Source organism: Silurus meridionalis, chromosome 12 (assembly GCF_014805685.1).
Source record: "Silurus meridionalis isolate SWU-2019-XX chromosome 12, ASM1480568v1, whole genome shotgun sequence".
NCBI classification, from domain to species: domain Eukaryota; kingdom Metazoa; phylum Chordata; class Actinopteri; order Siluriformes; family Siluridae; genus Silurus; species Silurus meridionalis.
Window position 1 is genome coordinate 4,691,599 of NC_060895.1, and position 15,786 is coordinate 4,707,384.

A 15,786-nucleotide genomic window follows, 5' to 3' on the forward strand; every position below is an offset into this window, starting at 1 on the left:
AAATCAAATCCTCAAGTCTCTTTATCATGAGGTGCCATGTGGAACATCCAGTGGTCAGTATGAGTGAATTGTACTCAAAGCACTGTATGTTGAGTTATTTTTAAAGGACAGTAGATCTGTAATGTTACAGAAGCTGCACATTGACTACTCTAAAATATATCCACGTTTCATTTCTAGAGTATTGTCCCTTGAGAAGGTCTACTGAAGGGGTTGCTGAAATGTGTGGGGTGCACTCATTTTATGAGATACTGTACCTATCTTTAATGATTATAACAATGCCACAATTCTAGATAAACATTTTTCATCTACACCTCGAAATAGAAATGAAGGTCGACAGTGGCAAGGAGAAACACCCTGAGACAACAGGCACCTTGGGAGTGCCAGAAAAAAAATGGAAAACCTACATGCTTTTAACAATGGACATTGCCTCAAAGCAGCTTTACAGAAATAAAGTGGTTATAAAAGTGTTAAAAGTTGTATAATAAAGTATGTATACATTTAGTGTTAATAAGTTTGTTCCTAATACTTGTTAGTTTATACTTAATGATCGAGCCAGTGGCGACCAGCAAGGAAAAACTCCCTGAGATGGCATGATGCAAAAACCTTGAGAGGAACCAAATTTAAAAGGGGACCCATCACCATCTGGGTGGCACCAAATGTCCATTCATTAAAGTTCCTTCATTGTTGAAGTGTACTGTTCGGTGTTCATAGGTGCTTAAATGCAAGACTGTTCCTGTGGACCTTAGCCATTGTAATAGACTTGATATTAATTAAAGTTAAAATCCATCCTCTTAACTTCTTAACTTCATGGCTCTTTAGGCGCTTTTCAATCTCCAATTGAAGAGAAAAATATAAGATTTTTCTTTCTCTTGTTTTGAAAGCATTACCCTATTTAGTTTATAGGCATTACTTTTCTAGAAGAAACTGCTTAAAAAACAAGAAGGCTACAAATAGTGGAGCTAATATTAAGAAATTCTTGATACATTTTGACAGTATTCAATATCACATTTCTCAAAAAAGACATTCTTCATTAACAATTTGTCTTTTGTATTTGTTCTAATGCCTTCTGCATTTTAGCATAATGACATACAAATAAAAACAGTATAGAGCAATTGTTTATGCCTGTCTAAGCTTCACTCTTTCACTCTTTCAGCTGCTGTCCCAATAAAATATTAGGTTCATGACTTATGGTTCATCATGCACCTCATAGAGCCTGCTGTAAGACTTGTTAATATACAGGAGAGCAGCCAATAACTGGTCAATTATAATGTTTATCACCATGATTCATTTGGTGATGGATGTCTTCAGCACAGGACCTGCTTGAGAAAAATGTTTTTAAATAAGTGTGTTTTTGGACGTGAGGGAAGGAAAACCTTGTTCAGTATTTACCATATAGATAAATATTGTACACTGGATCTGATTGTAAGCCATAGCTCATTCAAGACTATAGATTGACCATCAGTTTTGCCTATTAATTGGATAGTTGATTGCTGGAACTATCTGCTATCGGGAAAAAAATGCATCCCAAATATCCATACTGATAATTTTTCCAGGTTTCGTTATACAGTATGAGAGCAGCCTCTAGATGGGAACCATGTGCTGTTTATTTGTACCCTTTTTTTTTTTTTTTTTAATGTATGTAACTTTTTATTTCTTTGCAATGTTACTTTTTGTTTCAGTTTAAAAGCATGCCTTTTATTTTACTTAATATTCATTATATATAATATACTCATATTTATTTCATTTAGCCTATTTTCATGATTCAGTACTTTTTTTTATTATTGTCAGTAAGTAAGTTCAGTACTATTTTACTTAGAGTGTTATGTTTGTTTTTTTATCCCCCAAAAAAATCAGTTGGTTAATCGGTTATCAGCAAGTACGATCCAACCTAGCTATCAGTAAAATCGGTCAACCTTTATTTAAGACTATAAAATTTTGGTTCCTGTTTTATTTATATCAATGCCACAGCTCGCAGACGATCGCTATGCAAAAGCATGCTTTTGCTCTGGACTCTTTAGCTCCGCCCACATCATGCCTTCAGGATAGTGAAGCTGTAACTTTATATTATAAATCTGAAAATCTTGATATGAAAAATGCAAAACTACTCGATAGATACTTGTGATTAACATTAGATTGGCTGAAACCGTGTGTTAAGTCCCTGTTGTTATATTTATCATGACTAGGATTGTTTCTACAATGCGCTCTGTCAATTCGATTATTAAATTACATTGGCTTTTTGTACTTTAAGCAAAAAGCCAATGACAGACGTTTATATATTAACATTGACTTATTATTTGAGTGTTTACATGCCTTCTTTGTTAATTATCATGTTATAAATAGAATTGGATTGTACATTGAATGGTGTTTATTGCTTGATGTAATGTAATTTGTCAGTCCGTATTTTCTATCCCCAGATTTTTAGGATAGTTTTTAAGTAAGATTCTTGATTTCAAATGAGTAACTTGTTTCTGTTTTAGTCTCTTCTGTGTCCTCCATGGAAGTGCTCGTGCGACAGCAGATTGATGCCCTGAATGGCACCATGGTAAAGATCTCTTGCACTTTCACGTCCTGCTACAAACTTGATCTCAGCAAATTTGCGATGAACTGGACCTACCAGGAGACCAAAAACGATACAGAGGAGATGGTGAGGAGAATTCTTTTTCCTTCCAAGTTCATGTTGACATCATTTATAAGTGAATTAAAGATTATATATTATATTATTATATTAAGGTTTATTATGAGGATAATTTTGAATAGATGATTACATTCAGATGTTTTTTGGCACACAGATGTTTTTCTCGTTCCTGTTTTTTTTGCTCAGGTAGCCTTGAAAGGTGATTGTATGTAAGCTGTTCTGATTTTCTGTTTAATTAAACGTTTTTTTTTTTTTTTTTCTTGTTTTGTTTCTGTAGTTTATGACCTTTAAGAACAGATTACCTCTTTTGAGGACAGACCGTTTTGGGGACAGGGTAAAGTTTGCTGGAAACCTGGACAAAAATGACCTTTCCATCACCATCTCAAATGTGCAGCTGGCAGATGAGGGGCTCTATAACTGTTACGTACGCAATCCTCCTGATCGCGTTGAGGGCCACGGTAGAATCCAGCTGTCTGTAGTCACTGAGTGTAAGTGTTTATTGCACCACTGAAAAAGCAGATACGGTTTTCATGGCACATTTTTTTTCCTGGCTGTTTTATGATTAAAGAAATTAATATATATAAAGTAATGATAATTATTACTAAACTAACATTTTAATATAGTTCTTACAAAATCATTATAAATCCACTTTAAATCCACTAAGGCCGGTTTTATTAACAGGTTTTTATTCACAAGAGAAGCTTGAAGACTTGAGCACTATTCGGCTTCTGGCCTGCTGAATGTGTGCTATTAAATGTGTGAAAACAATAAACATTTCACATTATATGTAAAAAAAAAAAAAATTGTATAAACATAAAAAGTATAACATCTCATTGTTTAAATAATAGAATACATTTCATTGTTGGCGGATTGCTGTGCTGTATGTGGAATGTAAACTTTAATTAATGGGGAAAAAAAGCACTCCACATTCCTGATCATGTTTTCATCCCTTACTTACCTTGTTACGTTAAGTGTTTTATAAAAATGCCGGTAATGATGATGGTTCGTAATGTTTTGTGTGCAGTGCCTCCTCCCAGAGACTCGACCATTGCTGTGGCTGTCGGGGCATCTATAGGAGGAATGCTGGCTCTGGTGATCCTCTCCATGGTGATCATCAAGTGTGTACGCAGACATAAGAAACAGGAGCTGATCTCTGATGAACAGAAAATGGAGGAGGAGGGTAAAACAGATGGAGATGGAGGCATTGAAGAAGGAACCAAGTAAGACTTTTTTTGGTTTTGGTATTTTTTTATGCTCTAGTGGAATAGACAGATGCAATTTGGAATAAAGAATCATTTTAACATCAGTCCCAAAACTTGTTAACGTATTCCAATGAAAATGGCATAATGATTGTTACTTTACTTTACTTTCTGCATTAATTCAGATCGATCTGAAAGCTGCATTTTTATTTTACAATGTTCTCAATTTACACTGATGTTTTTTTTTTTTTAAGTGTTGTGAAATGCTCACATCCCTATACAGTGTATGCATAAAAATGTAAGAAGCTTTTAGCCTGTGTCATTTCTATTCCTTGTTTTTTTTTTTTTCTTCAGATGTCTTAAAATCGATGCATTTGTGTGTCATTATTCCGTCCCCTGAAAGAGGGGAAATGTAAAGGAAAATGATTTGTTTGAAAACGGTAACAATCCTAATGGGTTCCACAACAACTTCAGCGCATCTTGTTTGTGTTGAGTCAAATGAGTAACATTTCACTGGGTCAGATGACTGAAAAATATGCTATTGTTTGTGAATAGCTCCGTTTTCTCACTGTAAACTACAACGCAAAATGGCATTTTCAAATGTGTCAATTTTGAGTGGATCAGATTCTCTTCGTGTGGAAAGAAAGAACAAAAATGGTCAATACCAACTTTTTTAACACACATTCAGTAAATCAGAAAAAAAGATACTGAAATTCCAGTGAATCCAGAAAAAATACAATTCTCTATAAACCACATCCCAAAACTCTAATAATAATTAAGATATTATTAACGATGAACTTCTTTTGTTTTTGCTTTCAATGTAACAGACAGATATAACATGGCTATGACCTGAAGGGCCTCGTTCTTCACATGCAGGTAAACAGCTGACTGTGTAGTTTGAGGAAACAATGCACACACAAATCATACACACCACTCATCCAACGCGACTGTGTTTTTGTTACATTACTGTAGAATATCCAAGCCACAAGCCAATCACATATATAAATCATGTATGGCATGTCTGTCCTTTCATCTAAACTTTGTTCCTTCTCTTTCTTTCTTTCTTTCTTTCTTTCTTTCTTTCTTTCTTTCTTTCTTTCTTTCTTTCTTTCTTTCTTTCTTTCTTTCTTTCTTTCAGATATGAAGTTAGCTTGAGCCATTATGCTGTGGCTGTAGTACTTTTCTTGGTATGGATTTTCCCTCTTTTGTCCAGCTAATAAACAATAAAAAAATATTGGATTTGTAGAAAAACAGCAAATGCTGTACCCGCCATACATTCCAAGTGAGCCAGTGAAAGCTCCAGATCAGGTTTTTAGACGCCACTCTTCAATTTCATATTGCTACAAATCTACCACACAGGATTTTTAAGGAACCACTTTTAAGATATTTTTGTTTTGTGTCTTCCAAACACTGCCAATATGTTCACAACGTGTCTATTGTTAAAGCTAAAGCACACTATTGCTACTATTGCCTAATTGGTATTAGTTTGATAACAGATTTTATAGATATTTCTGCTGTTATTTATATTTCTCGTATGATGCAAAAAAAAAAAAAAAGAGAGAGAAAGGAATAGTCCTCTTTCTGAGAACCAAATATACACACAAGTATATACAACATTCCAAAAAAGCCACTCAGCTTATAAGGTCTAAATGTGTATTGCTCTTTCTTTACTATTCAAGGGTGTGTTTCCTGGAAAGTCTCATTTGATTTTTCAAGATTCTGTAGGCTAATGCTGTTATAGGGTTAGCAATTCTGCATAGCAGTTATTTATTGCTTGATAAATTGAAAAAAAACCCTTCTATATAGTGATCTCATTTTAGTAAGCATCTGGATAGCATGGGAGCCAGTGTTGTTTAGCATTCGCCAGCTAGTCAGTGAGGTCATTCAATTTCTGCAGAGAATTCACAAACTTCTCCAGTCTACTTTTGTTACATTTAACTATTTAATCTGGCATAATGCATGTTAGGATTTTCCCCTAACTTCATTTTACGAAGGAAAATTGTGGGATTGTAGAATTACGAACACATGGTAGAATTATCCACACTGAATTGTTCAATTGATGCCTGCTGTATTATGAAAGTCAATTCTGAGGTCCTGTATCTCTGGATGTTGCTGTAGTATACCGAGAAGATGAGCTTGTGTAGAAGTACTGCTCTGGAAGTGCGTTATGAAAATCATTAGAGGGGATGTGAAAGGATCCAGTTAAAGACCTTCCCTTTGAAGATGGTCCTGTGTTGTGCATGGATGAAAGCTGCAACTTGAGTTAGTGAATGAATGGTTTTAGGTCACTAAGCAAGATATCCTTGAACATTGTGGAAAAAAGACCATTTGCTACCATATTGGAATGGCTGATCAAGCTCCCAAAGGGCAGCAAGGATAATTAGGCATGGCTCCCATGGGTTAAAGTCAAGGTGACTTTGGCAGGTTGGAAAAAAAGGCTTTTCCAGAGGTGAAGGAAAAATAAAGCTTACTTTCTACAAAAGATTGATGTGTTTGTTAACATTAGCTGGTAAACAGGTACATTTAAGATTGGGTGACCATCATAAGCTGGCAAGTTGCTGACTAAAAAGACCACCTGGTATATTCAGTATAAGATGGTGGAGTATAGAAACCAGCAAAGACCAATGCAGATGACCATAAGCTCATCAATGACAAGACAAGCTAGCATGACCATTATAGACTGGTAGATCAGCGAAGCCAGCAGTTTTTAGGAATTGCTCATTAATTAGTTATTGTTCAGTTAACAAACCTTGCAAACCTTATACATTACAAACCTTTTGAGAAACACACCCTAGAACAGTATTGTAGCAGCAATATGTAAAATAATTCTGAATTCTGAATTCTGAATTTGGTCTTCACATTAAATTTTCATTCAGGGAAAATTGCTAAGATAAAACATATATATATATATATATATATATATATATATATATATATATATATATATACACACACACACACACACACACACACACACACACACAATAGTATGTTTGAATGAATGTGTGTTGTATTGTTGAACATTCCTTGAATATTTTTCTTTTCTAAAAAAATAATGTAGCTAAACTATTACATTATTTGTATTGTATATGATACAAAATAACATTTTAAAATAATCAAATGAAACAAACTATTGAACAGTAGGCAGGGTCATATTGTCTTTTCACTGAAACTGAACCACACTAGAGTTCACTTGGAAGTGTCCGAGACCAATATTAGCTTTGTTTGTTTCCTAATTTTTCAGTGTCACAACTGTAGTTAAACATCTGTAGCTATTTCTTATGCAAGCAACAATGCACTGCAAAATGTCATCTTAACAAGTGAGAATATCCTAAATATGCCCAAAATAACTAGTCTTTACTATTATATGGTTGCATAAATCAAATATAATATTATTTTTCTATTTCTGTATTCTCATAAATTATCTTTTCTTATTCTATCGGCAAATAGTTTTTGTCTTTTTGCTAAAAATGTGCAGAATCGTTTGCCAGTAGACATTAATGTTTAATTATCATGTATTTGATTTATTTTAATCTTATAATAAGAAATGCTAGATAAATTTCTCTGTATTCAAGATATGTTTTACTAGAGGTTTTGTGGCAAACACTTTTGTTGGTTATCTACATACAGTATATAGTAACAAGTTAGACATACACATGTGTAATAATAAAATATTACACTTTGTTTGCTCGACATGCAGTTAAAAATACGCCTAAAAATTCCCTTACTATCATACGACTGACTTTAGTACTGAATAAAGATTACTGGCATGTTCTGTATCCATTGCATGCTGTAAATATACCATAAAACTGTGCTGTGCAGAGGGCTAATGACAGCAAGGCTTGACTTGACATAGGACATTTGAAAAAGTCCATAACTCCTTCACTCCTGTTATAGAAATACGCAAAAGTTTATATTTAAAATACATATGAATGAGTGATGCTTGAGTTTAAATTGGTTTATTTTTATATTCCAGATTTCCTAGGTACTGCAGTAATTCTTGTTTCTGTAAGATTTTTACATGTTCTACTGGTTTCTATATTAATGGAATTATTGACCAAAAACTTATGACCAAACCTAAAACATAAATTTTAGTCTGAATGCAGCAAAAAGTTCAAGCGTATTGTGATTGCCCTTAAAAGTATTTCTTTCTTACATCTTTTCCAGATAAATCATTGTTATGGAGGTTACATACAGCTAGAACTAATAGTTACATTCATAACAGTTTTAGGTAACCAGGCATATTTTACCCCTCATAACCAACAGTGGAGTTGAGAATCACCTGCATAAATTTTATTGGCCAGTATTAGCAAAATATAGTGAGGAACCTGCTGTGCCTTGGGACTAAATAAAAAAGGTGTTCTTCAGTAGTTCTTCACACCTTAAGAAGCTGGGTTTTTATTGTAGAATCAGAAAGAAATGTGTGGATGCCTGGACGTGTTCATGTAAAGCTCATGATAAGAAGAAATGCTTTGAATCTCCAGCAACTTTGCAGAACCAGTTTGAGAACCAAAGCTCTTTAAGTACCAGTAAAGAATTAGAATCGAATGAAAATCATCTGAACAAGAAGCACATTTCGAAGACCTTTATTTTAAATAATTAACTTTTCTTTCTGTGTCAAAGAAACTTTTGGGGGACTGTTTGGGCATCTGCTATCAACAAGCCCCTAAACTCTTATTGGTTTAGACACTGGGTATATGTATTATTGCATCATCATCATCCTTCATGTTGATCTGACATTAGAAATTTTGTCTGTTTGCCATTCTTCTCTATTTTTATGAAATATGCTAACCACAAAGCAGATTATCCTCATCTTGCTCGGCATGTGGTCTAAAGCTTGAGCCTGTCTTTTAAAGCTCTCAAATAAATTCTGCCGCATACAATAGAGTGCATTGAGTGCCAGTCCCGCAGAATCCAGTCCCGCTCGAGCCACTATTGAAGCTGACGTAGGCTGAATAATTTTTGAGTCATACGGCAGTTTAACTGCTCGGGCAGCAGTCTTGTAGAAAATCCCACTTTGACTGTAGATGCAGCATCATTGCACTCCTCAAACGAGGAATGGACATAATTCTTTATGTTGTATAATCCACTCTGTTTTAGAGTTGTTTAGTTGTTTAGATCTTGTTATGCTTGAATGTTAGTATCTGAAGTAGGGTTTAGCAAACAAATGGTTGTAAAAAAAAAAAGTGAGCAGTTAGCACATAGCAAATAAAAACTACCCAACTCTGCTAGCAGCACAGTCTGAGCCCAACCAATAGTGAAAGTGAGCGATTAGTGCTGGGAAACAACAAAGTAAGCTAGAAAAGGAAAGTGTACAGTTTATAAAAATGCACTCGCTTTGGTAGAAGAGCCATCTTTGGCTTTGAAATTTAAACTAGCGCTATTCAAAATCCAACAAGGAGAGAACAATAAAGCAAATATAGCTGTATGATTATTATTTATTGCAAATACTGCATCATATCGTGCTTCAAGATTTTTGGAAGGTTGTGGCAGGTGATTCTCACTGGCCCTGACAGTTAAGAGGGGTAAAATAGAACCAACCGAAGTATGCATTCAAGCTACTGGTACTGGATGATACAGGAATTTTATCTGTGCATGCTTATATTTAGTCAAAAGCAGTTTACAATTAGAAATGTATTTCTATAGCTTATATAGCATATTTTGTTATGGAAAAATTACCTGAGAGACCAACAAATCTTGTCAAAGGCAACTATTCTAGATTTTCAAAAAACATTGTTTCTAAGAATTAGAATTTTTTTAGATGAACAGTAAACACTGTGCGTGATTGTTTGAATAAAATTGTTAATTTTAATTACAGAATACAACCATCTTTCTCCTATAGGGTGCCACAACCAGATCTAACATTCACCAGGTGAAAAATGGTAGTTCATTTGAATGGAAAAGAAAGTGGAATTACGTAGCGGTAGTTAATCAAGGTCAACTTTAACCCTGCAAATTTGAGAAACTTTGCAAAGCTCAGGGAAGAAATAGCTGTCCTGCTACCATGTAACTGCTTTGCTTCCTACAAAATCAAAGACAACTGTGTCACCCATAATCACCCTAATTTAGCTCCTGTCCAACAAATAAAACTGTAAGAGAAGAGCCAATGCTAACTACAAAACTCCAACACCAAATCTATTGAGAATATACTATTTTTGGTAGTAATGTATCAAATAAAAATGGTTCAGGTTGCCACCCCTGTTAAAAATGACCTTCAGGCTACATGTATCAACAGTTCCTGCAGACTTTCATTAGGCCTTAAATTTGTTTTTCATATAAAATTTCTGAATTAGATTTTTTTTACAGCAAAATGTTTTATTTCAAGTATGGTTTCTTAAATGAATTTATACGACGTAAAATCACAGTGATAACAGAAATACACCAGATTGTTGATTGCAGTACATCAAATAGAATGCCATGCAACTGGGCCTTTATTTATTTTTACTCCCTAATAGTCACCTGGATGATGAATGAGTGAATGAATGAATGAGAGAGAAGCATGATTATACAATGCATTACAAATACGATACACCACTGTATTATAAGAGTTCTGTTAAAACCATATAACGCATGGTTCAAATATATTGCACATTTTTGATTGTTCTAATCTTTTTTCAGTGCTTATGTGAATGTGATGTAACTTGTATTATATGTATATTGTACAAGATTGTCTCATTATTATTTTATTGTATTGCATAGCCCTACATACATCGGAACTGAATGAGAATTATGTGACTGTTTGATCATAAATTTTGTTAAATTAATGTTGGTCATTGCTTTTGCACTGGGCAAAAATGTACACTAGACAGTATTAAAATAAACTATAAAGTAAAGTATTCTGTTCTCTTACATTTATTTAGTTGCCTCAGTGTAATTATTAGGATTTTAATTAGTCAGTGTGAAAGTATCAGGAGCACTGTTGTCTATAAACAAACACACAGGTACATACAGATAGTCTCCGAGTTATGATGGAGATGCGTTCCCATAACCGCAAAATATTGTTGAGACATGGCCATGCCTACCCAGGGGTAACAAAGAATATCATACTGTAATTTGATAAACAGCTAGCAAATCACAGTACATATTTTACAAAAATATGCAATTAATAGTACTGTATGATATATACTATATATAAAATATATATTTTAAAATGTAAATACTTTGAGAAAATTGGTCAGAGGCACAGCACTGTACACATATAAATATATTTTATGTGTTTAAAAAGTTGCTTCACTATAACATGAATATTTGTGCATTTTGTGACACATTTACTGATACCGTTTGTGCTTATTGTGGTAAAGATTTGAAATGCACATTCACAACCAATTGTTTTTTTATACATGTGCCTTGTGCCCAGGTTTCCCAGATTAGGTTCGGGATCCACTGCAATCCTGCCCAGGACATAAAAATTGCTGAAATTGACATGTATATGGACAGGTGCACTTAAATGAATAGAGAACATAATCATTCATAAGCTCTTGACCTCTATATTTTCATTTAAAAAATCAGTTGAAAAGTAGCGCAAATAGGATAAAATGTTTGTGCAATTATCAAAGAATACATAATATTTAGTTGTAGTTTGGGGCAGCAGTGGTATCTAGGACAGGTTGTACAGTGAAAGGTAACAGATTGGTCAAAAGGGCAAAACTACTGCAGTGCGATAAATCCAGGTCTATCAAACCGATTAGCGAATTGATGAACAATCACGACAAGAAACAAGTCACGAAATTACCAAGAACATGCTGCAAATTCATGAGCACAGCAAACACTGGATTCGAAGAGAAGGACTTTTATATGATAGGGTAAATAACTTTATGGAACGGAGAAGCCTTGCTGCAAATCATCATGCACTAAAGTCCCATTTGAAGATCAGTGAAATGTAACACAATCGTCCCAGTTATAGAATTACGCCTCCTTGTTCTGAAACATTTGGACTTTTAACTGAATGTGCATTAAATCGAAGTGCCATAAAATAAAGTGCCATTTAAAAATATTTCTATATTTTTGCCTGACTAAGTTTTTTTTATTGTAGAATGACATGACATTTTACTACGTTACACTTTTTCAACATGCAATTATAAACATACATACTTTTTTCAGGTTAATTCATGCAAATTCAAACCAGCAAAGGGCCATTTTAAAACACTATAAAAGGTGCATTACTAAAATTATATAATAAATAAAATATGAATAATGTGGCTTCCTATTTATATCTATAAATAAATAAAAGGCATGCACATATATACATTAGACAAAGGGTTTACTTACTTTGGATGAGTCCTGCAGGTTTGTTGATGTGTATGGCAATAAAATGCTAATTGTATAATAGTAATTGTCTCCTTTAAACTTTATAAATTCTTACATGAATGAAATGGAGGAGTCTAGTCATATTCTCTCTCTCAGGCCTTATGTTATGTGCTATATGCCTTTAGCCTTGTGAAGGGAAGAGGGAGAACAGGAAATAAGAGAGGGGGTGGAGGGAGGGGGTAGAAAGAAGGGGGGGAGAGAGAGAGAGAAGTGAGAGAGACAGAAAGAGAGAGAAATAAAGAGTGGGGGTGGCTGAATTAAAGGGCAGACCAAGAGATGTAAACTTCGTAATTCGGTAGGATGCATTAATGTGTGTAAATCTGTAGTCATTCCTCATATCTCTAAACTGATAAATCTATATTCTGGATCCGTATCAAGTACATTTTCTGACAGAGTTTAATAATCTTTTGTTCACCTTCATTCAGTTTTTTCAAAGTGTTATATTTTGTATTATATTACCTACTTATTTGAATAACTCTCCCTATACTCCCTATTCTGTCAATCTCACACGGTGTCTCATTTACGCTTTACTCCCTTTTTATACTGTATGCTTTCCTCAATTCCTGTATTATCTCTATATGGAAATGCAGTAAAACGACACACACACAGGCATCTGGTATGGTATTTCATATCAAGGTCACATTGGCACAAGGTCACACTGACACAAACCCGAGCGTTATATGTGTTTGCAGGTCTATTTTTGTAGCACACCGCTCCACACTTGATATAGAGCATAGTTCATCAAATCAGCATTCTAGAAATGAGTTCACTGTTTAGGCAGTTTTATTACACACACATCTCTGTGACATAACTGGGCTATAGTCATTGCATATCGCCAGACTGCTATCTCTAAGCCTGTTTCTATTCTAACAGAAGAAATAATCATTCCTATTATCCTTATTATACCTTCTCTTCCTGCACGTACTCTATATACTTTTCTGGTTGTTGTGTGCTGCACTGTTATTTTCACATGCATCATTGCACACTCAGCAGTGCGGCATGATGTCTCTAGAGGGTTCGGCTTCTGGGAAGGAAATGCAGCCGAACTCCAGGGTTTCATACACTAAAGAACTGCGTTTCAACTCCGTCCAGGTATCTTTTAACTACATTTAAGGATAACTGAAATCCCTGTTTAAAAGGTGCCTACTGAAACACAGCTAGTACATCAGTGTCGAGGTATACCAATGTGTGTATTATTTAACTAACAATTCTCTCCAGGTGACATTGAGACTGGAATATGGGATGCATAATTCTTTGGACATGATGTGTATTGTTTTCCTCCTTATGTGCATTATGTCAATTAAAGAGTGACACCTTGATTTATAGGGCTGCTCAGTAGGTTTATATACAGTGTGTCCTCACTTGATCAGCATTACAACAGCCAGATGGTCTCTCCAGAGTTGACCGGACGAGTTTTGCGGTCTGGGAATGGAATATGACACGTTCATCTGTCTTCTTTGAGGTTAAACTTGGGACAGCTGTTTATTAAGTTCCCAGGCTACACCACAATATATAGAGAGAGTTTGCTACTTCCTTAATTATATACTCTGCATATACAGAGATTGCAGAAGAGACCACATAACCAATAGCAATGTGTGGGACATATGATATCCTGAGCCTGCAGAGAAATATTTGGATGTATAACTCTCATCAGAAGAAAAATAACTGGTTTTCTTCTTCTAGTGCTGACCATACTGTGTCTCATATAGAAAACACAACAAGAATTCAAATGATAGTTTATATAATATATATGTATATAAACTGGACAAAAATGCAAGAAAGTAAGACAATATGTTAAGCCATATGAACCTGGCTCCCGAGTGCAGCCAATGACATGACAATATTAAAGCCTGCAGTGTTTATGATCCTCCTGAGATGTGATCAAGTTAAACGACACAGCCCCTCCACCCCCCCACACCGCACTTCCACCCCTCCACGCTTCTGCAGTAGCACTCACTGTTCTCTCTTTTTATTTATTTATTTTTTTGCTTTCTGCCTTTATAGTTTCACCACCTTCCACACATGCAGCTTCCCTGAACGAAAAGACCAATATCCTTGTCCTCCGTTTTCTCACACCGAGTAGGTGACTGCGCCAGGTGCCTGCTATTTCCGTACGAATAAAAAGCAGCAGCCTCCAATCTCTTCACAGGCTGAGGGTTTCATCTGATCAACGCTCTATTAGCAGAGAGTGGGACAGCCAGTTGTTTGCAGGGAAAAGCTGTCTCAGTTTTTTATTCTATCTGGCTTTACTCTGCTTTCTTTAAATCTGTCCTGCTATTTTCACAAAGGCTGAAAAACGCAACCTTCCTCCCTCTCTCTCTTTCTCTCTCTCGCTCCTCCTCACTCTCTCTTGCTGACTGGATTCTACTGCAACGGAGAAAGAAGCGCTAGGCATTCACTGCAGGACTTATCCAGCTGAAAGGTCCTCACTCACCCCCACCTCTACTCTGCTGTCAGTCCCACCTCTTCCGCTCTTCCCCATCCCACTTAAGAATTCCTCACTTCCAAGTCTCTCTCTCTCTCTAACACAAAACACACACACACACTGGAGGACTAATCTAAAGGAAAGCAAGCAAACCAGAAATCAGGCAGATGGACAAACGTGAGCATGAAAAAGTGGACGTGGAGGTGTGTAGGACACGAGGATCCTCTCTGCACAGGAGCACAAATTCTGGTGATAGGGTCCATGTGAGCCTAGTCATCACCCTTCTGATCGGTAAGCTTTTTTGGTTTGCTTTATATTGTTCTTCATGACCTCTTCTCTCTCTCTCTCTCTCTCTCTCTCTCTCTCTCTCTCTCTCTCTCTCTCTCTCTCTCTGTGTCTGTGTGTGTACCTCACCTCTCTTTCTCTCCTCTGGCTGTTATGTCCTTTACCTTACCTTTGCTTCTGTGCTAGAGTGGTTGCCAGAACCCTACGATTTCTGCACTGCTTGCAAAAACTGGACACCCACTTGGGTCTGGGAAGGCATGTGTATTTACTTGTTGCTGTGCACAGGCGATTTGGTTACAGAGTTCCTCTTCCATGTGTGGAGGGATGGTGAGGGTGGATTTCTGTCAATTGACGTCCCGAACACGAAAACAGAGACACAGAGAGAGAAAGGGAGACAGCGAGAGGGAGAGAGTCACAGTAATGAACTGCAAGTCACTCTAGCCAGCAAGTGCCCAGACTCTATGCGATATAAAATCAGCAAATATCATTATATTATATATATAAAATCAGGATTTGATAAATTGGAAGTCTTGTTTGCTTGTTTCCTGATCGTATTAAAGAAATATTGTACTTCTTCTCTGAAGTTAAATATATAACAGTAGGTCAAGAGGAAGAATATTCTGTGGCAGGGTAGAAGTTCATTGCGCACTGATTTAGTTGTGAATCCGAAACATACAAAGGTATTTAACAGTTGTGAGTTTACCAAAGCAAAGTCCAGAATAAATAAATCTACAAATGCTACAGTTTGACACATGACTGTTTTATCCCGTACTCAATAAATGATTAAACATAGAACCAATCAATAATTGTATTAAATAAAAATCTTTGTGTATTTTCTTATTGTAAATTGTTTTCTGTTTTAAGTTGAATTTAGTTTTGTATTTTGTTTCATAAGTAATTCCTGCACTGGCTTCAAAATCTTCTTTGTGTTGCAG

General features: G+C 35.5%; 2 protein-coding genes across 3 annotated transcripts in view; both read left to right on the forward strand.

Annotated features, from left to right (window-relative positions):
- scn2b (sodium channel, voltage-gated, type II, beta) overlaps positions 1 to 10,670 on the forward strand; it is a 22,695-nt gene extending 12,025 nt beyond the window's left edge. For both annotated transcript variants that reach the window (XM_046863019.1, XM_046863017.1), the window contains 5 exons: positions 2,478 to 2,644; positions 2,913 to 3,123; positions 3,660 to 3,855; positions 4,662 to 4,710; positions 4,973 to 10,670. In XM_046863019.1, coding sequence (XP_046718975.1) covers positions 2,478 to 2,644; positions 2,913 to 3,123; positions 3,660 to 3,855; positions 4,662 to 4,671 — 584 coding nt within the window. In that variant the 3' untranslated portion in view covers positions 4,672 to 4,710; positions 4,973 to 10,670. The remainder of the gene's footprint in view (positions 1 to 2,477; positions 2,645 to 2,912; positions 3,124 to 3,659; positions 3,856 to 4,661; positions 4,711 to 4,972) is intronic.
- A 3,688-nt stretch (positions 10,671 to 14,358) lies between these two features.
- The window catches only part of scn4ba (sodium channel, voltage-gated, type IV, beta a), a 42,068-nt gene continuing 40,640 nt past the window's right edge, over positions 14,359 to 15,786 (forward strand). Inside the window, exon 1 of the mRNA XM_046862532.1 lies at positions 14,359 to 14,857. Coding sequence (XP_046718488.1) covers positions 14,734 to 14,857 — 124 coding nt within the window. The 5' untranslated portion in view covers positions 14,359 to 14,733. The remainder of the gene's footprint in view (positions 14,858 to 15,786) is intronic.